At 37.5% G+C, this 27,436-nt stretch overlaps 1 protein-coding gene and 1 long non-coding RNA gene across 3 annotated transcripts in view; one reads left to right on the forward strand and one right to left on the reverse strand.

Moving 5' to 3' along the window:
* The window catches only part of LOC140676661 (uncharacterized), a 48,342-nt gene extending 37,554 nt beyond the window's left edge, over positions 1–10,788 (reverse strand). The window contains exons 1-2 of the mRNA XM_072915695.1: positions 10,726–10,788; positions 10,339–10,655 (exon numbers count right to left, since the gene is read on the reverse strand). Coding sequence (XP_072771796.1) covers positions 10,339–10,655; positions 10,726–10,768 — 360 coding nt within the window. The 5' untranslated portion in view covers positions 10,769–10,788. The remainder of the gene's footprint in view (positions 1–10,338; positions 10,656–10,725) is intronic.
* LOC133615470 (uncharacterized) lies at positions 1,963–20,975 on the forward strand. Of its 2 annotated transcripts, XR_012051085.1 has the most exons (6): positions 1,963–2,070; positions 7,861–8,004; positions 9,409–10,769; positions 18,075–18,522; positions 20,165–20,290; positions 20,355–20,975. It is a non-coding gene; the product is annotated as an uncharacterized lncRNA (long non-coding RNA). The 2 variants fall into 2 exon arrangements; XR_012051084.1 differs by having other exon boundaries at positions 20,165–20,975.
* The last annotated feature ends 6,461 nt before the right edge of the window (positions 20,976–27,436 follow it).

A 27,436-nucleotide genomic window follows, 5' to 3' on the forward strand; every position in this document is an offset into this window, starting at 1 on the left:
GAGGGAGGTCGAGGCACAGAGCTCGAGCACACGGGACAAGACGTACGGGTACTGCGGGAGAAACAAGGAACATGAGACGAGGGAACAAGGAGGACGAGGAGAACGAATGCGAGGACAACAGAAGGGAAGCCAGAGACATAAATTTTCACTACGATGAGTTAACGACTTTCCAGTGTTGATTCCAAGGGTCCACTGGTCTTTATGATGTCTCCCTGATTATTGCCAGGTGTGCTGATAGCGGAAAGTCTGCAGCTGCGGCGTTGCATAGGCGTGAAGCACCCGGCATACTGCCAGCCTGAATGTTGGTGGATCTTGCTGCAGGAGAATTGTGGGTTCGAGACCGCGCCGTGACAATGGCAAGAAAATAAGCAACAATAACATTAACATTCTTTAAAGTGACGTTATCACTGGAGGACTAGAGGATGAGGAACAGTTAACATGCTGCACTAAACATCAGAGGAGGACACAATGAGCCATGCTAATCACTAAACTAGAGCTTTTGAATGTAAACAGGGGTGGGCAGACTGATACAAATATTCGACAGAAACAATGCCAAGTATAGTATTGGTATATGGTTGATACTACAATGATTAGATTGATATTTTTTACTATTATAAAAAAAAAAAATTATGTCATTCTTTTGTTATTGTTTACAGGAGTTTAGGACTTTATACAAGAAGCAATGCTAAGGTAGATCTCTTGAATGTACACAAGGGCCGGCGGCCAATTGATACGAATATTGACTGTAATGATACCAAGTCTACTGTAGTATCAGTATATAGTCAATACTACAGTGATGAGATCCATTTTTTTTATTATCACAAAATATATTTTTCATTTGTTTTGTTGTTGTGTACGGGACTTTAGGACTTTAAATCAAAGCCAATAGTTGTTTTCACTTATGTTTGGTTATTTTGCACCTCCAAATTTATTTTACTCGAAAATATTAGGGGACGGCTTGGCGCGGTTGGGAGAGTGGCCGTGCTAGCAACCGGTAGGCTCTTGGTTCGATCCCCTGCTTCTTCCAACCTAATCACGTCCGTTGTGTCCTTGAGCAAGACACTTCACCCTTGCTCCTGATGGGTCGTGGTTAGCGCCTTGTATGGCAGCTCCTGCCATCAGTGTGTGAATGGGTGAATGTGGAAATAGTGTCAAAAAGCGCTTTGAGTACCTTGAAGGTCAAAAAGCTCTATACAAGTATAACTCTATACAAGTATATTGCTCAAAAATATTGTATTTACTAAAATTAAATAATACATTAATTTAAATATTGAATTGTTAGCTTTTGTCAGACAGCCATTCTGTGTATTGTTTTTATAATTGTGATGAAAAATGTAATTAGTCAAAGAAGTTACAACAGAAAGTAACCAGATTGACCAAGTAAATTTGCAAATAGATTAATAATAGTTATGATTAAAAACAACCAAAACATTAAAGCATTCTACACAAGACTTATGCAGTTTAATTTGTTTACGTTTTTGTTCCCTTACTGCCCCCAAGATGAACCAAACCGTGACATTAAAACCAAGGTATTTACTAAACCGGGATTATGGCGTTTTGTTAAACCCCGAATACATACCCATTATTGTAAATTTATAGTTACCATAATGTTTTAGAAAAAATTCAAAAGTTTGTCTTTACAGATTAGTGATATTAAGAATTTATAATCCACAAAATGCATATCTTAAACACATCTTATTTCCAGCCATGTAATACAAACTAAACAACTACACATGTGTTTTAGTTCACAACTTAGCAAAGGTATTAATGGTTTCAAGTCTAATGTTTACAGTGTTAATGTTTTGTATAAAATAAACTTCTTTTTAATTGAGCTAAAAGTTTATACAGTCATTTAGTTGACTATGATTTAGTTGGGGAAAATACGTATCAACCTTTTAGAGCTAACAATGTGCATCAGAGGGTGTGCACACCGCTTGAATAATGAAAGGTTTTTGTTATGATGTGTAACACTGTGCCACCCCGTAGTATAACCACAGTGACACATGCCCATACCAAAACCTCCCCAGTCGAGCATGTAGCAGAGGATTTTTTTTGAACACAGAAACAAAGGTAAGAAATATTTATATTTAACAAAGACTTGGAATATACTAAATGTTATTTTTGGCAGGGTATATGTGTACAAAATATTCTTTTTCGACACTTTGGAACAGCAAATAGTAGAAACATCGAAGCCTGTAAGGTGTGTGTGTGTATATATATATATATATATATATATATATATATATATATATATATATATATATATTTATATATATATATATATATATATATAAATAGCCATTGTAATAATATTTAATACAATATGATGCACACTGTATATTTTCAAACAGAAACAGCAATACCTACAAAGGCAAAGAGCAACAATTCAGAGTCAAAGAATGTCTAAAACATTGACCAAAGTCTTAAATGTCAAACTGTTATCAAGGAAAAGTCCAGATAGAACAGTCAAAGCAGTAAGTTGTTTTACTTTATTTCAGTTTCATGTAGAACTTTTTTTTGCATTGGTTAAATTGTCTTTACTCTTGCATGGCAGTTGGAAATGTAAACACTTGACTAAAAAAATGCCTGTACAGGTTGTTTTATCGGTTAAACTAGTGGGTCTCATACTTTTTTCACCAAGTACCACCTCAGAAAAAACTTGGCTCTCAAAAGTACCACCATAATGATCAACATACCTTAAATTAGCATGGTAGGGCTAAGTATTCATTAAAAACAGGCCAGGGGTTTTATTTAACAAATATATTCAATCATTTTGGCCTGACTTAACATTACACACAGTTGAACAGTAACACTGTTTTTGAATATAGCAAAATATAACACTGTACTTTAATTAAGTGATTCTTTGGCGTACCACAAGTGGTACACGTACCACAGTTTGAGAATCTCTGGGTTAAACATTGTGTCTCAACAATTGTATCTGTTACGGTTAGTGAAACTAATGTCACTGTATAAAATATACATTGACATTAAATAATTAAAACACCCCATCAGGTGACTGAATAATATTTGTGTTGCCCATACATCTAACACAGATATCCTCAAAGTTGTATAATCAATAGTCACTGACTTATGGGCAATAAGTTGCTAAGTCGCACCAGTGCCCCATCAAAGATGTTATGCTTAATGGTTGCCATGTTTTTTCAATCAATCTTGGTCAGATTTTGCAGACATGTCCTTGTCCATCTCGTGAAGATTTGCAACACATTTTGAGGCGATATGGCTTCACAACATAAAGTTGCAGTTTTTTTTCCCACTGTAGAGCACATTGAGAATGAGCATGAGAAATTTCAAGTCAGTTTGCCTTTTGGGGTCAAACTTTGGAGTTTGATAAAAGTGCGTACATTTGTCACAAAATATTAGCACAGGCAACACGGCAGGGATGCTTGAATGGTTTTGCTCTATTGTGATCAGAGTTGTGGACTTGAGTCACAATTTTGATGACTTCGGACTCAACTTGAAAATATCCAAGACTTGCAACTCGACTTGGACTTTGACTTTACTGACCCGGACTTAAGCATTACTACTTCCTAAGACTTGAGAGATGGGTGAGAGTGTTCAGAAGATGTGTCCTCAGCTGTGATTACAAAAATCGATATAATCAATATAATTACAGAATGAATATCTTGCCCACATGAAAAACTTGCATTTCAGCATATTCGCTGATTCATGTCCCAGCAACCACTACCGAATAATAAAAATCACACGCGACAATAATGTGAAAATTCTTCTTGTCGCAATTGTGCACTCAATCTTGTATTTAAGACCTTTGCAATCCTATTTGTCATTAACAGTTAAGAGTACTTGACTACACAACATGCTGTCTAAACTTACAGTCCCACTAACTACTTATTTACTGTGCGGGGAATAATACACAATAACTAACAATAAACACGTCATAAAACAAAACTTTATAATGTACAAATTGCGACGCAAAGGACGACGGAACACCCAAAACATGTCAGCACTGGTGGAGAACAGCCTGACATTAAGTGTCTATAAAAGTGTCAATGCATGTACACAGTATAATGAAAATACATTATTATATTTCAATTTTTTATTTTTTTTTGTCACTTTACACACACATTTTTCCTCTTGTACACATTGGTTTCTTGGTTTATGTTCAATGTATTGTGTATTTGGAAAAGAAAGAAAATAAATCACAACTTGCCCAATTTCGACAGATTTTCATGCGGTTCACATTATTGTCAACGTCCAAAGATGTGTTAATAATAAACTCAATTACAAAAACAAATTTTATCAGGGGGAGTAATGATTTGTTTTACGATTCGATTCAAATAATTGCCGATTAAGGGTAACTTTAAGCCAAATTTTTTGTCAAAAATACAAGCAGTGTGACTGTGAAATAAATACTGGACACTGCAGGTGAAGTTTCCTATATTCTTGTTATTTCTTGTAAGGGAATTAGACATAAATGAATTATGGATGCAGACAAGCAAGTAAACTACAATTAATGGCCAATGCATTCACATCTTATTTAGGTGCCACCATCACTTTCGGTTGAATTAACAAGAGTAAACCTTTTGTGCTCTCATTTTCAGTAATATCAAAAGTGCAACCAAAATATCTGTAAGTTGAATTTGCAGTAGATTTGCTCCGGTTGTATAGAGGAACTCGAACCACCGTAAACACATTGACATTTTAACCTTGCTAGCAAACATACTACACGGGTGTCCAAACTTGTGATTTACATAACTGAGTCGTTCCTTAAGGCACCTCTATAGGTCCTCTCTTTTTCATCATTTGTATTATTCAACTGGTGGACCACGAGTGTAGTTAAAAAAAACTTGTGAGTAACTTTTGTGCTCTCATTTTCAGTAATATCAAAAGTGCAACCAAAATATCTGTAAGTTGAATTTGCAGTAGATTTACCGACGACTTTTGCTGTTGTCTAATATAGAAATAATTCAAATCCAGCATTAATGTAAACATTTAAGTGTAACCAAATCTCTTCACGTTAAATGAACAGTGGTTTGACCTGCAACTTCTAGCGTCCGAGGTGTAGGGCGTTTAAAGCACTCTTTTGAAAGACAATATGTGAAACACCACAGATGATAAAATATGTTTGGCAGAAGTGTGATGTGGATTTCTTTAATATACTGTAATTGTGTTCTATTCAACTTTCCAATCAACTCCAATAACACCATACTGGCCCCTGAGTTCAGTTCAAAACTTGGGAGAAAAAGAAATATTTTTGCAGCAAATTCCTAAAAACAGAGTGCTCCTGTTGTATAGAGGAACTCAAACCACCGTAAACACATTGACATTTTAACCTTGCTAGCAAACATACAACACGGGTGTCCAAACTTGTGATTTACATGACTGAGTCGTTCCTTAAGGCACCTCTATAGGTCCTCTCTTTTTCATCATTTGGATTATTCAACTGGTGGACCACGAGTGTAGTTAAAAAAAACTTGTGAGTAACTCTGTCACAATGTGTAGGTGACAAACCCCAAGATGCAGAGACAACAGGCTTGGTGCAGGAAAACATGATTTAATTTAACACTAAAACAAGAACAAACAAAAGGGTACAAACAAAAGGCATGCACAAGGAGGAGAACAAATTTGGCTATGAACAAAAACTAGCACAAAGGCTAACTGTGGACAAGAAACAAAAACACTTACTGTGACACGAAGGAACTATGACATGAGCAGAGTGAACAGAAGTAGACACAGCTACAACGACAAGTATTAATGACATTGACAATCATAATGACAGCGACAATACTCCAGCCCTGACTGGAGGGCAAAGCAAGACTAAATAGTAGCTGGCTGATTGACAGCAGGTGTGGCCAGGTGCCAATCAGCCACAGTTGAGGGGAAAATGATGGGCCGCCAGGCCAAGTGTCCCCGCAACCAGCGGGGAAGAGTCAGGTGGCGACGGCGAGTTGAACGCTGCCACATGTGAGGCGGTCGTCCGTGAAACGACCACATCCGTCGCCGACAAGAGTATGGTGGCGCCCTCTGCTGGCCCACCGGAGAGGGTGGTGGTGACTCCAGCTGGCCCACCGGAGAGGGTGGTGGCGACCCCTGCTGGCCCACCGCAGAGGGTGGTGGCGACCCCTGCTGGCCCACCGCAGAGGGTGGTGGCGACCCCTGCTGGCCCACCGCAGAGGGTGGTGGCGACCCCTGCTGGCCCACCGCAGAGGGTGGTGGCGACCCCTGCTGGTCCACCGGAGAGGATGGTGGCGACCCCTGCTGGTCCACCGGAGAGGATGGTGGCGACCCCTGCTGGTCCACCGGAGAGGAAGATGGCGCCGTCTGTTGTAGACCCACCGGAAATGATGGTGGCGTCTGCCGGCCCACCGGAGATGATGGCGCCATAGGTTGCAGACCCACCGGAGATGATGGCGCCGTAGTTTGCAGACCCACCGGAGATGATGGCGCCGTAGGTTGCAGACCCACCGGAGATGATGGCGCCGTAGGTTGCAGACCCACCGGAGATGATGGCGGCGTAGGTTGCAGACCCACCGGAGATGATGGTGGCGTCTGCCGGCTCACCGGACTGCATGGTGGAATCTGCCGGCTCACCGGACTGCATGGTAGCGTCTGCCGGCCCACCGGACTGCATGGTGGCGTCTGCCGGCCCACCGGACTGCATGGTGGCGTCTGCCGGCCCACCGGACTGCATGGTGGCGTCTGTTGCAGACCCACTTGTGTGAGGAGTAGCTGTGCCTCCTCAGCTGCACAGCTACTCTTAGCCCCCCCCTCAAGGGACGGATCCCAGACGTCCCCAGATAGGCCCACAGACGAGGGCCTATCTGGGAGAGGGCTTGAAAAGTGGCCAAACTTTTCTTTAATTTAGCCATTATCCCAAGAATCCTGTCAAGCCTCTCCGCCATCGAAGTCTCTGCGGGATTCGTGTTAGGAGGCTGGAGTATTCTGTCACAGTGTGTGGGTGACGAACCCCAAGATGCAGAGACGACAGGCTTGGTGCAGGAAAACATGATTTAATTTAACACTAAAACAAGAACAAACAAAAGGGTACAAACAAAAGGCGCGCACAAGGCGGAGAACAAACTTGGCTATGAATAAAAACTAGCACAAAGGCTAACTGTGGACAAGAAACAAAAACACTTACTGTGACACGAAGGAACTATGACATGAGCAGAGTGAACCGAAGTAGACACAGCTACAACGACAAGTATTAATGACATTGACAATCATAATGACAGCGACAATACTCCAGCCCTGACTGGAGGGCAAAGCAGGACTAAATAATAGCTGGCTGATTGACAGCAGGTGTGGCCAGGTGCCAATCAGCCACAGCTGAGGGGAAAAAGCACTCAGGGATACAAGCAGGAAATAAAGACAAAATAAGAGCGCTTACAGGAAATAAAGACAGACAGAGGAAAAAACTCAAAACATAACTAAACTGTCAGTGATAAACCTGACAAACTCACATTTTTGCAGATTTTTTCCAACATTAAATTGCTGTCATAGAAATGATCTTTGACTAGCTTTTTTCGCAGAATGTCCTTAAAAACAGCGGAGCGCTCCTGTAAATCTGACAAAATAAATAGACAAAAATCAAATGTCTACTGCAGAGGACAGTGGTTCTCTGGAATATACAAAATAAGACTAAAAGTGAAGGGACAAGTCAGGGCCCCCGGTCCTCGGCTTTCTGAAATTACATTGAAATAACATTGTAAACACAAAAATGGCAGCACAACAAACAAACATTGGGCAACACAAAGAGCAACTTCCTGTAAGCAAGCAGAAGTTTATCGAGCCATTTCCTGACAAACTCAACAGTGTGAAGATGTAAAATTTGTACATGCAATTGTATCCATCCATTCATCTTTGTCTGCTTATCCAAAGTCAGGTCGCGGGGGCACCAGCCTAAGCAGACATATATTAACTTCAGGCCTACCATGGGATGTAACGGATCTATGGTCATGTGTGCCTCAGTGACACTCACAGGAACCTGCAGCCAGCAACAGCAGCACAACTACACGGACCATGGTTGGTACTCAAGTTGTTCTGATGGGATGGAATGTGTGCAGCTGCATGGTGGGAGGCTCACTTTGCATATAGTGGCACTACAGGTGTGCTGCAAGATGGCCGCTCATTACGTAAGCTGCAATACATTTTACAATCATGTTTACTATTGATCTTTTTTATTGACATTGTTATTGCAATAGTTTCATTGTTGGTACAGTGACTTTGCTTAGATTTGTGCTTATGAATAAAATTAATACCTATCACTATTTGTATTATTCTAGGATATTAAATATCATCAAAAATGAGGACAGTAATATCAACAAACTTTCACACCCAGGGTGAAATAATTTATGTTCACTCACACAAACATTATCATTTTTCTTATGTATTATTATTAATATTATTTTTTGTTATATTAATCTAAAGGCTTAGTGGCCACATGCATGGACAGCACCTTTTAGCTCTTATTTCCAAAATTCTGTACACTACTGAATTGGGGTCTTATGGCCGCTTGTGTGGATACTTATACTGCCATCTGGTGGTGTCAGAATTGATTGATTGATTGATTGATTGATTGATTGATTGATTGATTGATTGATTGATTGAAGATTGATAGAAGAGTATAACATACAATGGAATTTGGGGAAAAAAAGTGTAAAAATAAGAATTAGCATGTCACTAAACATGAAGTACACGTTTGTGTACTTATGGACTAAGTACATCATATAAAAAGATGATTCTTTGTTTTTATTCTAATTAGGGTCCAATAAGCCCAAATAGCAATGAGAAATAAAAAACAGCATGTAAATAAGCAGCTTGGGCCTTAAGAGGTTAATATTATTATCCTTATGTTTTTTATTTTCTAAAAACAGTATTACACTTGAGAGGGACAAGCAGTAAAAACAAATGGATGGATGTATTACTTCTTTTAAGATTTGCACAAGTTCAAACTCAGATATGTATTGGGGTTTTTTTTATAATCAAGTTACTGTATATGTTTCCCTCTAAATTGCAGATAAAATATTAAGTTAAATAAAAGGTAAACAAGTGCTGTCGAAAATAATAAATCAACTCATGAATAGTCACAAAACATATCGTAATATTCATCATGATCATCAATTATTAATCATGTATACAAACAGACTAATGTTACAAAAAGCGTCAACGTTATTACAAAATGTGGCGTTATTACATGAGGTGAAAATGTATTACATTGTTACATAATGCACTGTTATTACATAATGTGTTGCAACACAGTGCAAACACAAAAGTGAAAGCTCAATTAAAACATCGGGCGTCACAAAGAGCAACTTCCTGTAAGCAAGCGGTATGACCATTTCTTGGCAACTCATCAGTGTGAAAATGTGACAATTTTACATATAATTTTATCCATTCATTCATCTTTGTCCGCTTATCCAAAATCAGGTCGCGGGGGCAGCAGCCTAAGCAGACAAGTCCAGACCTCCCTCTCCCCAGCTACTTCGTTCAGCTCGTCCTGGTGGCTCTTGTGGCGTTCCCAAGCCAAATGGGAGATCTAGTCTCTCCACGGTGTCCTGGGTCTTCTCCGTGGCCTTCTACCGCCCTAAACACCTCCCCAGGAAGACTTCCGGGGGCAACCTGAGCTGATGACCGAACCACCTCATCTGACTCCTCTCGATGTGGAGGAGCAGGGGCTTTAGTCTGAGCTCCTCCTGAATGACAGAGCTTCTCACCCTCTCTCTAAAGGAGAGCCCTGCCACCCGACTGAGGAAACTCTTTTCGGCCGCTTGTACCCGTGGTCTTGTCCTTTCGGTCATAACCCAAAGCTCATGACCATAGGTAAGGATGGGAACGTAGATCGACCGGTAAATTGAGAGCTTTGCCTTCCGGCTCAGCTGCTTTTTCACCAGACTGCTCGATACAGGCTCCGCATCACTGCAGACGCCGACCAGCCTGTCGATCTCATAATCCACTCTTCCCTCACTCGTGAACAAGACACAAGGTACTTGAACTCCTCCACTTGGGGCAGGTTCTCATCCCCAACCCGAAATTGTCACTGCACCCTTTTCCGGGTGAGAACCACGGACTTAGACCTGGAAGTGCTGATTTTCATCCCAGTCGCTTCACACTCAGCTGCGAACGTGCAGTTTTACATTCATGATAACGTCAAACCTACCATAGGTCAGGTAGAAGTAGTTAACACATTTAGTCACGAGGTTAAAACGTGATTTTAAAGTAAATACAGTTCTTTTTCTCATGCAGACTCTGCCTCGACTCTGCTTTGAGGCCCCTGGGACTGGATTCCATTTGACGAGTGACTAGAACATGTTTGTCACGCTGCACAGTGTTGTTGTTTTTGTTCGAGTCTGCTGATGCTTTGTGTTGTTGTGGTTGTCTGGCACAGTAATACACAGCCGTGTCTCCAGGCTGCATATTCTGTCCATTTAGAGTCACTGTCTTGGTGGAGGGGTCCACATTAATACTGAACTGGTTCTTCAGTGAGTCTTTGTAGTAAGATTTGCCAGTATACGCCATCCCAATCCACTCCAGTCCTTTCCCAGCGGGATGTCTGACCCACGCTGTGTAGTAGCCACCAGCACCCACAGAATAAGACACCCTACAGTTGATGCTCAGACTCTGACCAGACTGCAGAGTGACAGACGGTGGCTGGGTCAACTCTTCACACTCAACACCTGCGGAGGAAAAGTTATTAGATATGGGATGTAACGGATCTATGGTCATGTGTGCCTCAGTGACACTCACAGGAACCTGCAGCCAGCAACAGCAGCACAACTACACGGAACATGGTTGCTACTCAAGTTGTTCTGATGGGATGGAATGTGTGCAGCTTTTATAGCACGCTGCATGGTGGGAGGGTCACTTTGCATATAGTGGCACTACAGGTGTGCTGCAAGATGGCCGCTCATTACGTAAGCTGCAATACATTTTACAATCATGTTTACTATTGATCTTTTTTATTGACGTTGTTATTGCAATAGTTTCATTGTTGGTACAGTGACTTTGCTTAGATTTGTGCTTATGAATACAATTAATACCTATCACTATTTGTATTATTCTAGGATATTAAATATCCCCACTGGAGTAAAAAATTAGGACTGTAATCACTCCCAAGGTAAAACAAAAATGTATGTTTGCTCCCACAAACATATATATATATTTAGTGTATTCCTTTTTGTATTATAATATCCTTGTTTTTTTTGTTCAGTTTTTTTTTAAGTATTACAATTGAGAAGGAAAATAAGTTAAAAAAAAAAATGGATGGATGTATTTCATTTTTTAAGTTTTTCACAGGTTCAACTAAGATATGTTTTTTTATTTTTCTTTATCAGGTCTATTTATAGATTTATAAAAAAATAAATTAAATTAAAAAATGAAACACTTTCAGTCCTAAGATCACATTTCAGCACTCTTTTTTTTACACATACTGTATTTATACACTATTTCCTTTGAATTGTATTATTTTCTTAAACAAGCGTTGTCTTAGATAATGAATGATCTTATCTTGTATTACCTGCATATGTTCGTCTATCAGCCACGCAATCTGACATCGATTGACAAAGATAGTTTTGTTTTATTTTCCTGTATTCAAACACTGTTACTGTTCAAACTGTCCTTGATGTTACAATGGCCAAAATAAGCAAATATACTTGTTAAAGTAAACTTCTTTGTTGTTTTTAATGTATATTAAGGCCTACTACGCTACTGTATTTTATTGTTGGCCATAATGGTGGTACTTGGAGAGCCAAGTTTTTTTCTGAGGTGGTACTTGGTTAAAAAAAAAAGTTTAAGAACCATTGTTTAAGACATTAAAATTTACCACAGGAGTAAAAAGAAATACAGTCATGACAGTAAAACTCTTTCACTCTCCGGGTGAAAGAAATAAATGATGTACACTTCCACAAAAATGTGTATATGTATATTTATTCTCTCTAAAAACTTTTATTAAAAAAAAGGTACATTAAAGAAGAAACACGTTCACTCCCAGAGTCACATTCCAAAACTTGTAGCATTTTTTTTTTTTGCATTTTTGGTCTAAAAATATTGGAATAATCATGTAAATATGCAGATTATCATGAATCACTTTGTAATAACTTATACCATATTTAACAAATATATTACGGAATGCTTCATGGTTTATTACAAAATGCGTTATATTATTAAAAAATGTGGCGTTATTACATAATGAGTTGAAAATGTATTACATTATTGCATAAGGTGTTGTTATACATAAACACAAAAATGACAGCCCAAAAAACACATTGGGCAAAACAAAGAACAACTTCCTATAAGCAAGCGGAATAACCATTTCCTGGGGGACTCAACACTTTGAAAATATACAACTTGTACATGCAATTTTAAAATTAATGTGACTTAAGGCCTACCATATCTCAGGTAGAAGTAGTTAAAAAAATGTTGTCATGTGGCTAAAACATGATTCTGAAGTGAATTCTTATTAAATGAGTTAGAGACGCCTGTTGCAGCTGAAATTAAATATTTGATAAATGCAGGAGAAATAAACTGATATAAATTAAGCAATAATGTATTACTGTGTACTTAATTGATGATTACGATAAATTCAGGATAATTTATATCTGACGGCATTTTCTTCTTTGAGACAATTGAATGTTTCCGACTTTGTGGGGACGTCAGAATATCCTTTTCTGTTCCAACATGGGATCCGTTAAGACGTGATTGAGTTAGTTCAATTGAAAACATTTATGCAGGAACTAGAACTAAAATAATAACCACATGTGGTGACCTCTGCCCTCACAAATGTTAGGTGATTCTTGGTTTTACCTAAAGTCAAACCGAAAATCTTTTTTTTTTTTCTGTCAGTCATCTCAACTCTCTCAGTCCAAATGCAAAACAGCGGTGTCAAGCATGGTTGGTCCAACAACAGATGGTCACCTTGTTTCTAAGAGATGCACATTTTTCATTCCTACGACCTTTTTGCACATCTATAGTACACTTTCACAATATTTATTCAACACGCAAATTATTTTTGTGTGGAAAACAGGGTGAGGACATAGAATATGTTTTTATGGGTCCAGTTTCAAAGCAGCAGGTGGTGTCCCAGGGGTGCAGCCAGAGGATGTGTTTGGAAACTGAAAAAGCTCAGAACATTTTTTATTTTTTTGGTTCGACAGGTTTTTTTTGTTGTTTTTTTTGCATATATCTTCACTCAAAGTGCAAAAAAATATATATGTATATATATTTTATATGCATTCATATATATATGTGCTTTACATATATTCATATATTTTTGCCAAGCAAATTGAAAAACAATGTATCTATATTTGTCCATGTGTTTTTTTGTAACCGATTCTATTTGCCACATAGTTTTTAATGCATACATTCACACCTCTTATGGTTTTGAATCATTAAATCACCTTTTGTTTTTTTTTAATAAAAAAAGCAACGGCTCAACTAAGTAAACACCAACTGCATTTAGGTACACTATATTGCCAAAAGTATTTGTCCACCTGCCTTTACTCACATATGAACTTGAAGTGCCATCCCATGGAATCGTTCAAAATGTTTTGGTATCATGGAGCATTCAAAGTTCCTTTCACTGGAGCTAAGGGGCTAAGCCCAACTCCTGAAAAACTAACCGCACACCATAATTCCTCCTCCACCAAATTTCAAACTCGGCACAATGCAGTCCAAAATGTAGCGTTCTCCTGGCAACCTCCAAACCCAGACTGGTCCATCAGATTGCCAAATGGAAAAGCGTGAGTCATCACTCCAGAGAAGGCGTCTCCACTGCTCTAGAGTCCAGTGGCAACGTGCTTTACACCACTGCATGCCACGCTTTGCATTAGACTTGGTGATGTATGGCTTACATGCTGCTGATCGGCCATGGAAACCCATTCCATGAAGCTCTCTGCGTACTGTACGTGGGCTAATGGGAAGGTCACATGAAGTTTGGAGCTCTGTAGCAACTGACTGTGCAGAAAGTCTTTGCACTATGCGCTTCAGCATCCGCTGACCCCTCTCTGTCAGTTTATGTGACCTACCACTTGGTGGCTGACTTGCTGTTGTTCACAAACTCTTCACTTTTCCTATAATAAAGTTGACTTTGGAATATTTAGGAGCAAGGGAATTTCACGACTGGATTTGTTGCACTGGTGGCATCCTATGACAGTTCCACGCTGGAAATCACTGAGAGCGGCCCATCTTTTCACAAATGTTTGTAGAAACAGTCTCCATGCCTGAGTGCTTGATTTTATACACCGGGCCAAGTGATTAGGACACCTGATTCTCATCATTTGGATGGGTGGCCAAATACTTTTGGCAATATAGTTAGTGTATGTTAGAGACAATGATAATAATGTGAAATATATTCTAAACTAATGTATTAACTATCTATCCACAAATGCAATTAGTCATAGAGAACACAAAGAATACAATATTGAAAGGGATGGATAGTTTCATCTGCTGAGCAAACTGGACACACAAAAAGCTATCAAAACTTTAAATGTTTATGATTCAAGTTTTAATATTCCTTTTTCCAACGCTTTATTATTTTGTATCTTCACACTACATGTGTAAATGTGACATGTATTGTACTAGTTTTGAAATTGTATGTTATTACGTACAATCATTAAAAAAAAGAACATCTACATCAAACAACCCTTGTTGGTTAACCTTCACTTGTCATTTATTTTGTTTGAAATTTAAGCAAAATTCAATATTTATTGTGCTTAAAAGCTTGAAAATGTTATTATGCCCTTTTTTCAAATATATGTTTATGATTCCCTTAATCATAAAGGTTGACAGTCCAGTATAGTTTATAAGTCTAATTTACAGGACCTACCAAATATTTATTATTGCTTAGATATGTTTTTAGATTGAACACTTAAATAAATAAATATGAAATAAATAAATTAAATAATATTAAATACATTCATATTTTTCAACAGTAGGGGGAGTCCTACAGAGATTGAATTGATACAGTATGTTTCTTTATTTTTTAATCAAGGCACTGTTTATCATATATTTTGTACCTCAGGGCGTTCAATCGATTGCAAATGGACTGTTTGGTTTGTCTGAGAAGACGTTTCGCCTTTCATCCAAGTAGGCTTCATCAGTTCATGCTCATTGACTTAGTTTGGTCAGATCTAGTCTAGCGGCTGGTGCCAAAAGCCCAAATATTTATACTCCAAAACGAGAAGGGCGTGCCTGGGCAAGGATGGTTTCGCTCCATCGTAGTGAGAAAAACAAGTGTTTGGATGCAAAACAGCAATTTCCACTTGTTAGCATCGTCCAAAATAGTCAGAATCCCCCACGTAAGCATTCCATTCGGGTGTAAACAAATGGCGTTCTGGTCACCTTCTGTGTTGGAAAAATATTCATGGGGGTGAAGCTCCAAATAAAATACTGCTAGAAAAAGTGTCATATTTAGAGATGTCAAAGTTAATGCATTTATGCTGGGGTGTCCAACTCATTTGAGCTCAGGGGCCGCATGGAGGAAAATCTGTGCACTGGACTATTAAAATCATGGCATTAAAACAAAAAATTAAAGACGACTTCAGATTGTTTTCTTTGTCTTACTTTGGCCGAAAATAGAACAAAGAATTTCTGAAAATATTACAATAAGAATATAGAAAAAAAAATACCGGCAGCAGTAAAGTTTAGAGCCATAAAGGAAAGAAGAAAGTGAATGAATGTTTACAACTGAATAAATTTACATATTCATAAAAATGTGTTTTCTATTGTATTTTTTTTTTTTTAATGAATTAAGTAACGTTTATGACAACCTTTTTTACAAAACACATTATAGAATGTGAGATATAACAGGATAATGCATACTAGTTACCAATATTTTGGTACCGGTACCAAAATTATTTTGATACTTTTTGGTACTTTTCTAAATAAAGGGGACCACAAAAATTGTATTATTGGCTTTATCTTAATAAAAAATCTTAGGGTACATTAAACATGTTTCTTATTGCAAGTTTGTCCTTAAATAAAATAGTGAACATACAAGACAACTTGTCTTTTAGTAGTAAATAAACAAACAAAGGCTCCTAATTAGTCTACTGACATATGCAGTAACATATTGTGTCATTTCTCATTGTATTATTTTGTCAAAATTATTAAGGACAAGCGGTAGAAAATTAATTATTAATGTACTTGTTCATTTACTGTTAATATCTGCTTACTGTCTCTTTTAACATGTTCTATATACACTTCTATTAAAATGTTATAATCACTTATTCTTCTGTTGTTTGATGCTTTACATTAGTTTAGGATGATACCACAAATTTGGGTATCAATCCGATACCAAGTCGTTACAGGATCATACATTGGTCATATTCAAAGTCCTCATGTGTCCAGGAACATATTTCCTGAGTTTATAAACATAACATAAATGTTTAAAAAACGGAAGAAGATGTTGTGAGGCCAAAAATATCGACGTAATCATAGCAGTATCGACTGGTACTTGCTATCATTACAGTGGATGTCAGGTGTAGATCCATCAATGGCGTTTGTTTACATTGTGAAGCCGGTGAGCTACGGTGTGTATTGAAGCATTTTTAGCTATTCCTTGTCCTGCAGGGATGATACTTGTAAGAAACTTACTTTTTTTGTCGCCATGGAGACCAGGATTAGTGATTTAGAAGTAGCTAAAATATGGCCAAATAAATCCAGCCCCGACTGGGACTAGACTAGCCATGTCTTAAAGCACCTCTTCCTGAGGGCGTTTCAGTGTTATAACTTCACCGGTACTTTTCAGAGGCGGTATAGTACCGAACATGATTCATTAGTATCGCGGTACTATACTAATACTGGTATAACGTACAACCCTACTGCATACATTTATCATTTTTTTTCAAAATGGTTACAAAAAAAGGCACCCCAAAAATTTACTGTGGGACCCCATTTTTATGACTTGATAATTTTGTAAACTGATGGAGTATCGGTGCGCGCAAAATAGCAGCAGGGGGCTGTGGCCTGTGGGCCGTTTCTAATGCTAATCAGAGATAATTCATTTATGGGCTGGATCTGGCCCGCGGGCCTTGACTTTGACACATAGGCATTAACACATGCAAATAATCTAAAAAAGTATACATCACGTTAATCTTACATAAATCCAGATTAGTCATCTAATCTATTTAGACAGCAAATTCCCTTTACCTCAACCGCGAAAGGTTATCTGAACAGCAAATGTAGCTTCAAAATACACGTTAGGGCAGGGGTGTCACACGTACGGCCCGAGGGCCAGATCGGGCCCGCAAACAGGTTTTATCCGGTCCGTGGGATGAGTTTGTGAAGTCTAAAAATTAACCTGAAATTTTAGAATGAAAGAAACTGCTGTTCTAAATGTGTCCACTGGATGTCGCAATTGCAATTCTTAGTATCTTTGTAGATGATGCTACATATGTACAAAATAAACCACATGATGTTAGTACATCAGTCGAGGAAAATGATCAAACTACATAAATAACATCCTGTAATTTAATTTTGATGTAATTTTTTTTATCTTGATAGATTGAAAATTAACACCAATGAGTTGACTGATGAACATTATCACATCATTTATTCAGAAAATATAAATAACGACAAATAAAGGTAGAACACTATTAACCGCCACATGTAAGTGTAGAAAAAACCCAACAACATTATGATTTGTACAATTTTAGAATGTGCTTGTTCTATTTTTAAACAAAGAAAACAATCTGAAGTTGTCTTTATTTTTAAGTTATCGTGCCGTGATTTTACCAGTCCGGTAAAAATTTTCTCCATGTGGCCCCCGATCTAAAATGAGTTTGACACCCCTGCGTTAGGGGACTTAAGATAATACAGTTGCCAAATTTTTTGAGCAAATAAATGTAGTGCGTTTAGGTAAAACATTTTTCTAAAAATGTTTGTGTACACTGTGAGAAAAAATGTCAGTGGATTTTACGGCAAAAATAACTGACAGCTGTCACCAGATATTCACAGTAAAACAAAAGTAGTGGAACTTGAGTTAGGAGTAAAGGCATCCGTGTAAACTAAAGAGGTACAGTAAATAAAGTTTAACATGTGATCTATATGAAGCATTGCTAAATATACATAATAATAAAGGGGCTATTTGCAACCTTTAGGCAGATGCTGTCACGGCCAGGGCTTATTCCAATGCGCCCTCATCTGTGTGCTCTGCTAGTTGCGCCTCCAAGAGCGCACCTCGGGACACGCCCACGACCGCACACTTCCAGGAGCGCACCAGGCGCGTGTCCGCACTGCTGCAGCCGGCAGCTGCAATCATTCACCGGCAATCAGCGCACCTGAAGCTGATCATCAGAGGACTGCCTTCAAAAGCCTGCTCAACCTGCTATCCGGGGCCAGAACGTAAATCAGCTGTTCGAGAACCTATACTCCATCGCCTTGGAAGTGAGCTGTGCGCCTCACTTCCCTGGACCCCCTCTGGATTCTGACTGCCTCCCTCGATCCTGGACCCCCGCTCTGGAAACGGATCTGTTGACCCCTCAGACTACATGCCTGTTTCACGGAACTCCGAGATCTGCCTTGTCCCTCCTCTCGTTCAACATTACGGTAACACTCAGCAGTTAATTCACACACAGTCTCACACACACACACACACACACACACTCCCTTGGATTTTGTCTCACTCCAAACCCTTGTTAATTAATATATTGTTTGTTTTATTTATATATATATATATATATATATATATATATATATATATATATATATATATATATATATATATTGCTCCCATGTGGTCTGTGCCGTCTACACTCCCTCTGTAACCATAACAGATGCCTTTAGGGCGCTAATTTTCCATTGGTGGCCCAATTCAATATTGATATCGGTCCAATATCAGCAAAATAACAAGTAGCGGATGATATTGGCTTGCATGTAAAATGTCCTCTGACATAAGCAGTCCTACAGGTCGTTGCCTTGTGCAAAGCTAACATCTAAATGTCACTCCTACATCTTTTTTACTTCAACTCGATATTTGATATATATCGCAATATACTTTTCGGTGAAAGTATACATGTAAAGATATTAATTTTTTGAGCGATTTTCACTGAAATTGAAGTGAATGAGAACTGTACTGTAAACAGTCAGTGGCACTTTTATTAACCCAGTTAGTCAAGATGGGTATTAACAGCACAGAACACAAACTGTGTAAGTAGTACAAAATTAAACAACATAAATAAAATAGAAAAATATTATTTTTATGTAAAATGAATACCATTGTTGTGCAAATAATACAAAATGTATCAAACTCAGATAAATAAATACATTTGCAGGCAGGGACTTTGTGATTTCCCTTCCTGGTTCGATGACCCGCCCTATCTTACCTCCGATTGGCCTGTCCCTAACCAATCGTGACTCATCATAGTAAACAACCAACCAATCATGGATGTTCTTATACGTGCAAGCACGTCTTGGAAGGAGGAAGGGGAGGGGTTTAGAAGCCCATGGAGGTGGAGCGGGGGAGTACAAGGAACACAACAAATAAGCGGCGTTTGGTAATTTGAACGTGAAATAAATTATATCGATATTACGATATTTTCTTAATTCATATCTTGTTTAAAAATATATCGATGTCTTACAAACTCGACATATCGCCCAGCCCTAGAATAGACCCGCTCATCGGCAGTGCGCCTTATAATCGATGTGCCCTATGGTCTGAAAAAATGTATCAATTCATATCAGTATCGGTCAATACTCAAGGCTCTAATATTTCTATCGTATCAGAAGTGAAAAAGTTGTATCAGGACACTCATAGTTTGAAGTATTATATCTAACCATCTTACAGCTTTTACATCCTTACTACATCCATTAGCTTTGTGTGTTAGCGGTTCAGCTATCATAACAGCATGACTGCAAATTGTTAGTTGTTACTTTTGAGTGAGTAACAAGCCTAAACAGCAGACAATTTTCTCGGGCCGACAAGCATTTTTTATTGTGAAAAATATTTAAAAATACATATGTTCTGTTCTTGTTCTCATTTTTGGCTTAACAAAATTGAACTTTGAGCAAGCTGCAAACAGCTCCTTTAACTTTTAACAACAACAAAAATCCATTTTCAATGTAAGTTGTTCTATCCTATTCCCATTTTCCTTGGTTTTACGTCAAATGATGTCCCTGTCTGAATGTGCACCGTACACACAACATTGCAAATGTGTATATGTACATCATTAAGCCCATGTTTCTTTTCCAGACCAAAGCTGCAGAGATAATCCACCAGAGACTTCATCCCTCCTCTTTGACATACACACATCAGCAAGTGATCACATTTGACACTCAACATACGCACACTCAATAAAGACAGCATACATACATACAGGTAAAAGCCAGTAAATTAGAATATTTTGAAAAACTTGATTTATTTCAGTAATTGCATTCAAAAGGTGTAACTAGCAGAGGTGGGACCAAGTCATTGTTTTGCAAGTCACAAGTAAGTCTCAAGTCTTTGCCCTCAAGTCCGGGTCAAGACAGGCAAGCCCCGAGTCAAGTCCAAAGTCAAGACTGGAAAGTCTCAAGTCAAGTCCTAAGTCCTGCATTTTGAGTTTCGAGTCCTTTCAAGTCCTTTTAACCACAGACTAATATATTAACAGATTGTGTATGCTTTTCAAACGCTGTATTTATTTATTAAAACAAGTGCATTTTAAATTGCAGGAAAGAAAATTGTGCTGACATTGCACTTTATAATAGCACTATTAACCAGTCATTTTAAACATTAACTCATTCCTTTACAGAACAAACACATTGAAAAATAAAGTGCAAATGTACTTATTTGTACAAAAGTGTTAACATTGAAAAAACATGACATATACGTGAACATAACAAAAAAGTTGTACTTTTTATATGTCAGGGCCCTATGCTGCATTGCATTTGCAAAAGACCAAATTAGCCAAGAGTCTGTCAGTCATTTGTGCACGATGGGGGCGTAGTATGATGCCACCATGGCTGAAAACTCGCTCCACTGGAGCACTGGAGGCAGGCACTGCCAAGACTCTCATGGCCACTCGGAACAGTGAAGGAAGAGTCTTCATGTTCAATGTCCAGAACAAAAGGGGGAGAGAGTTTTTTTGGGTTGGTGCACTACTTGTAAGTGTATCTTGTGTTTTTTATGTTGATTTAATTTAAAAAAAATAAAATTAAAAAAAAATTCTTGTGCGGCCCGATACCAATCGATCCACGGACCAGTACCGGGCCGCGGCCCGGTGGTTGGGGACCACTGAGGTAAACAACCAACAGTATGTCAGAAAGCTAGCTAAAACGGTACACATATTCATAATATAGTATACATTTTAACTGACCTTTATTTTACTATTTTTGTCTTTTTTTTTAGGTGGCTAAAATACGCGGTGCTGCTGACCGCCGTCTAACGTTACGTGTGATATATTGACTAACGTAACCCTGCTTAAAAAAAAATCACTGAACAAAAAGTATGAATAAGGTAGTGAACTGCAACAGATTCCTGTGTTTGCAATAACGTTATAACGTTAGCAGTGAGTTTACAGCCTCACTGATTTAACTACACAGCAAATAAAAGTCACGTTACTTAGCCAATAAACGTTATCTTACATTCAAAACTTACCGTTCTTTGTGCAACTTCAAATGCCGGACGAAGTTGGAAGTTGTTGCCTCTCCATCAGTAATTTTGGAACCGCATGTGTTGCATACTGCAAACCGTTTTGTGTTGACCACCTCGTAATTTTTATACCCAAACAAAATTATTTTAGGTATCATTTTTTGTTCACTGGCGTGTGGTTTGGACATGTCTTCTTCGTTGGTTGTCCTGCAATTTGATTGGATGAATGCTGTGTGATGAAAACAAAGTAGATCTAATTTTATTGGCTGTTGTACTGAGACCACACCAGCTGCCACTCGCAACGCTGATAGACAAGTACACAATGAAAAATACGGAGCGCTCCCGAATAACTTTTTCATCTTTGGGTTTTGGGGAAAGTAGCAAGTCATGTCAAGTCATGTCAATTCAAAAGGCTCAAGTCCAAGTGAAGTCACAAGTCATTGATGTTAAAGTCTAAGTCGAGTTGCAAGTCTTTTTACATTTTGTCAAGTCGAGTCTAAAGTCATCAAATTCATGACTCGAGTCTGACTCGAGTCCAAGTCATGTGACTCGAGTCCACACCTCTGGTAACTAGTACATTATATTTATTCATTGCACAGACTGATGCATTGAAATGTTTATTTAATTTAATTTTGATGATTTGAAGTGGCAACAAATGAAAATCCAAAATTCCGTGTGTCACAAAATTAGAATATTACTTAAGGCTAATACAAAAAAGGGATTTTTAGAAATGTTGGCCAACTGAAAAGTATGAAAATTAAAAATATGAGCATGTACAATACTCAATACTTCACAGTAAAATCCCCAGTGTTAAATATGCAGTGTCAACATGAATTACATCTATCAGAGTTATTACAACAACAGCTGGAGTAAAACGCCCCCCAGTGTTGGTGTTGATTTCCATCGTTAAACGAGACAGTGTTAGAGGTACTCTGATTAGCCCCGCCCTCCAGCCACTCCTCGTGTCCACACCCGGGTGTGGAAAATTCTTCAGGCCTGAAGAATTTTCTGTACGCCATATTCTGGATGTTTAAGGACTGTGGTAAGTTGCTTCTCCTCTCTTACTAAATCAATTATTTGTCATTTGTAGCATCATGTCAGAATTTACTTTATATTGTTGCTCAATATGTAATTGAGTTATTTGTGTACGGTTTTGTATCTAATAAATATGGTATTCTAAAAGGGCTAATGTCACCCAGTGAATGTTAGCTTAAATGTTAGGCACCTCAGACTTTGTTTTTGCGCGGGATGTGGGACAATTTCAAACATTATGTGAAATAGAATATTTGATATGTAAATTGTGCATAATTATATACTGTATAAACCTGGAAAACTAATTTTACTCACTTATTCACACAATACCGGTTTTCACTGTAGTATAGTGATGTACATTGATCCCTGTACTTGAGTACTTCAAATGCCTAATGGAGTGCTTCAGTACTTATATCTTTTAATTATATATATATATATATATATATATTTTTTTTTTTTTTTAATGTATTTATTTTTCTAACTTTTAATACGAGGGTTTTTCGACCACGGAGCACAACATTAGAAGAGTCATTTTAACACGTTTGTTACATTTACAGGAAACATTTAAGCCCAAAAATAGATTATTTTTGCACCCAGTCCAAATAAGGGAGTACCTTTGTCATTCCGCGCCCACAACAGTGGAAGCTAAGTATGTTAGCCGCCTGGCTAACAGACGTAACTAGCAGACGAGGCTCGCAGAGCTCTGGGCGGACAGGTGAGTTGACCGCCGCTGCCACGAAGCGAAAAGAGGAACTCGTATAAATACCACAGTGTTTCTATGTCTAATATCAGGTTAGTGTGCCGGGCGGGTAATTTTATCATTGTATAATCTTGTGACGATATGCTCCGTGTGCAGGCTGGGAAAGGGAGAGTTTAAAGATGTAAGTATTGTAAGGACGTCACTCGCGCCGTTATTAACAGTGAATGAATGTAAGCTGTATTCAACGCCAAAATAAATATATAATAATGAACGCACAGAAACCGGCTTTTACTCTGTTCTTCGTTACACACACAGACCAAACTTGAACCTCCCCTTGCTCTGTAAACTGCATGTAACAATTGGCTTCAAGTTTATATCTGAAACCAGAACATTTGTAACTATTAAATAAACTAACATAGGGCTCAGTCTGTTACAGTATAGATGCATATATATATATAAGTATTTATAACTTACTTTCACAAATGCATTGCAGTTCATAAAAATAATAATTTAAAAAAAGGCTGCTGTATCACATATACCCAGAACTGTGATACGTTGACTTCTTTTCCGGCATTCTGAATGAAATGTGCATGTGGATGGATCTTTATTATGTTGCTCCAATCCTGCTTATGTGTTATGTACTTTCTACAGGGAAAATGCTGGTAAAAGTGAGACTGGGTGATGTCCAAAAAGTTGTTAGAATAACGAAACCAAATTTGTCGGACTTTTTGAATGCAGGTAGGAATTTGATATTGTGAATGTGATGTTTGCACACAAGCTTTAACTGTGCTATGAGCAGAGTTTGTACACAGCCTTGAATGTCTGGAAATATAGGGTTTTCCAGGTTTCAAATCAGAATCATCTTTGTTGGCCATGTATAACACACAAGGAATTTGACTCCGATAAACTGCTTTCTCTGAAACAATGAACGAAAAAAAATATATATATATATTTATATGTATATGTATATGTATATGTATATATATATATATATATATATATATATATATATATATATATATATATATATATATATATATATATATATATATATATATATATATATATATATGTGTGCTGGAAAATGCTGGATCTACTCAATGATGGCCAGTGTCATAATTTAAAAATGTATAGTTTGATGTAATTGTGTTGCTCCCGGTGTAAGCATCAAATGTGTCTGGGTGGGGCAAGCCCAGTTATTTGTCATGCAGTATACTGTATATATAGATGTATATAGTCTATTTAAAGCTTTGGCTTCTTTAAAAAGTTTACATTTTATCTTGAAAGTGCTGGAAAATAGCTTGAATGTTGCTCCTAAAAAGCTGTATGTTAGTTAATAGCACTGTTTCAATTAAATTAAAATTCAGTTGAATTTAGTTATAGAAATCTGCTCTCACTTTATAACTAATGGTAAGCACAAAGTTTATATTATAACTCAAATGATAGGTTTTAATTCCAAATTTAGTGTCTGTAACTGGGTTTCCATTACAGATTTTTTGCAAAATAAAAACATTTCTAAATGACGACAGTCGAATTGCGCATGAAATCTTATCCCGTAAGAATTTGGCATAGGAAGATGGACTCTCCAAAAATCCATATAACACTCCGTATTCTATGTTGTTATAACACAAAATGGCTTCGAACACTCACAAAATGCTACAAAAACCCATAAAATGACTTAAAAAACACACAGAATACTACAAAAACCCATACAATGACTTAAAAAAACACACAGAATACAACAAAACCCATAAAAGACTTAAAACACACATACAATATCCCCAAAACACACAAAATACTCAAAAAACACACAAAATGACTTAAAAAACACACAGAATACTACAAAAACCCATAAAAAGACTTAAAACACACATACAATACCCCAAAAACACACAAAATACTCAAAGAACATACAAAATGACTTAAAAAACACACGGAATACTACAAAAACGCATAAAAAGACTTAAAACTCACATAAAATACCCCCAAAACACTACAAAACCACACAACATACTCACAAAACTCAGAAAATGACTTAAAACGCACATAAAATACCCCAAACAACAACATGACTTAAAAAACCCACAACATGACTTAAAAACACAATATACTCAGAAAATGACTTGAAACACATAAAACACCCCACAAAACACACACAACACTACAAAAACCCATGAAATTACTTAAAAAACACACAAAATACTCCAAAACACACAAAATTAAATAGTGAGTAACCCTGGTCTAGGCACTATTGAGCATAGGTGGCCAGAGCACAAAATCATGAGGTGTGTGTGTAAATATTTTTGCTTCTACATTGTTAATGGCGAGGTTACTAAACAATCACCCGTTAGCTTACCAGCGTGAAGATATGCAGATAAGATTACAGGTACCATAAATCATGTTTCATTTTATGTGTTTTTTGAATTGAGTGTGCAATTTCACATTTGTTGGCCCTTTTTTTTGGTAGCCCTATTTGAAATTATATATAGGAGTATCAAGTCATTAGGTTTTTCTAATGATCATTTTTCTTATATTTGTGTATACAGTATTTGTTTTGACTGGGCCTTTCAACTTTGGCTGTATGTTTTGCTTCAAAATAACTGATTTGAAACTCATTTTAAAAATATATCAAATGACCTGTCGGTTTCTGCTTTTTTTCTGTTTCCTAGCATTTTCCAAATTCGGTGTCCCAGCTTTAACAGAAGGTGTCAAAGTTGTTGACAGTTCAGGGACTGAGATAGATGATGTTTTTGAGGAAATTGTGAAGGATCCATCCACTGGGGTACTAACCATCAAATACGAAACAGGTTTGTTACCGCTTTAAATTTGTAAGGTATATTAACATTTTTATTCCAATAGTGAGAAGAGGTAAATCTTTATTTATAATCAAGCTAAGTAACTTTTTTTTTCAAAGCAAACCGATATTCTCCATTAGATTAGGTGTGGGTTTATGAGCAAATTGTGTCCAACATGTCTTCTTTCTACTTTTTGCAATGGTGGTTAGAATCTGTCTCCAAAGTCCCAATCATCCGTTTGTTCATCGGACTCAGACACAATCATCCTTGAAGACACTCCTACCAGAAAGCGTCAGAGGCTGGACTTTGAAGCTGTGCAAGTAAGACTTCATACAGGCACTAACGCTCTCTATTGAACAAGGATTAAAATGGTTCGAACAATGATCTTAAATTGCATCGTATGAGGGCTATGTTTAAGTTATGTCCAGATTTTAACATTGTATTTTACTAAATATAGATTTCTTAAATTGTTTTATATTTTTGTTTGATATTTTTATTTCAGCTGGTGAAATCCATTCTTACCAAGAAATCGGGTGGAGAATGTTTAATAAATGAATACAACCAAACTAAGTCCTTGACAGATGAGAGCAGAAGAAAATTGGTGAATATACTGGCAGCTGAGATGACGGAGAAGAATGGGTAAGTTGTTTATTGGTTTTGATTGGCGCATGTGTTCTTATTTAGGTTTCAGAGTAATTTTAAATCTAAATAATAAATATTTCACTACATCTTACAAAACGTGTGTATGACAAATAAACTTGAATGTGATTTTTTTTTTTTTGTACATCTCCGTCTAGACAGGTGAAGGAAATGTATGCACAAGGAATTGTAAAGTTGTTCCCCAACCTCAAAGACCCATTTTTCACGAATGGCTATGTGAGTTACACACTCTTAATTGTTGTTATAGTTTTTATTTTGAGTCGTCCCAGAGTATGTTGTGACTAATAGTGCCTATTTTTGCAATTTTCTCAAAGGAACATTTTTATGATAGCAACAGTGGTACTGGGTACTTGGCCTGGAGAATTAAAACTATTCAGAGATGCAGTGCTAAAGAAAGGCGATCATCATTTGGAGGTAATCCTATATTATTCTTGAAAAATGTATTAAATAGAATAGTCATATGAGCACTTATTGGTTTTGTTGCATTTGTTGCAATGCTTTTCAGCTAGTAGCCAAACATTTTTTCATAAAAGTTGGGTCAAATCCAGCTGACAAAGTGTTTTGAACTGTATGTGATTGTCATGAGTAGTATGTCTCCATATTGTTTAGCTTTGGCGGAAGGACCATCTGATGAAGACAAGTCGGGAGGACCAACTGTTGGACAAGTTACCCAATTCATTCCAGAGATTGTCCTGTCTGAAGATGAGT

Source organism: Nerophis lumbriciformis, linkage group LG22 (assembly GCF_033978685.3).
Source record: "Nerophis lumbriciformis linkage group LG22, RoL_Nlum_v2.1, whole genome shotgun sequence".
Taxonomy (NCBI): domain Eukaryota; kingdom Metazoa; phylum Chordata; class Actinopteri; order Syngnathiformes; family Syngnathidae; genus Nerophis; species Nerophis lumbriciformis.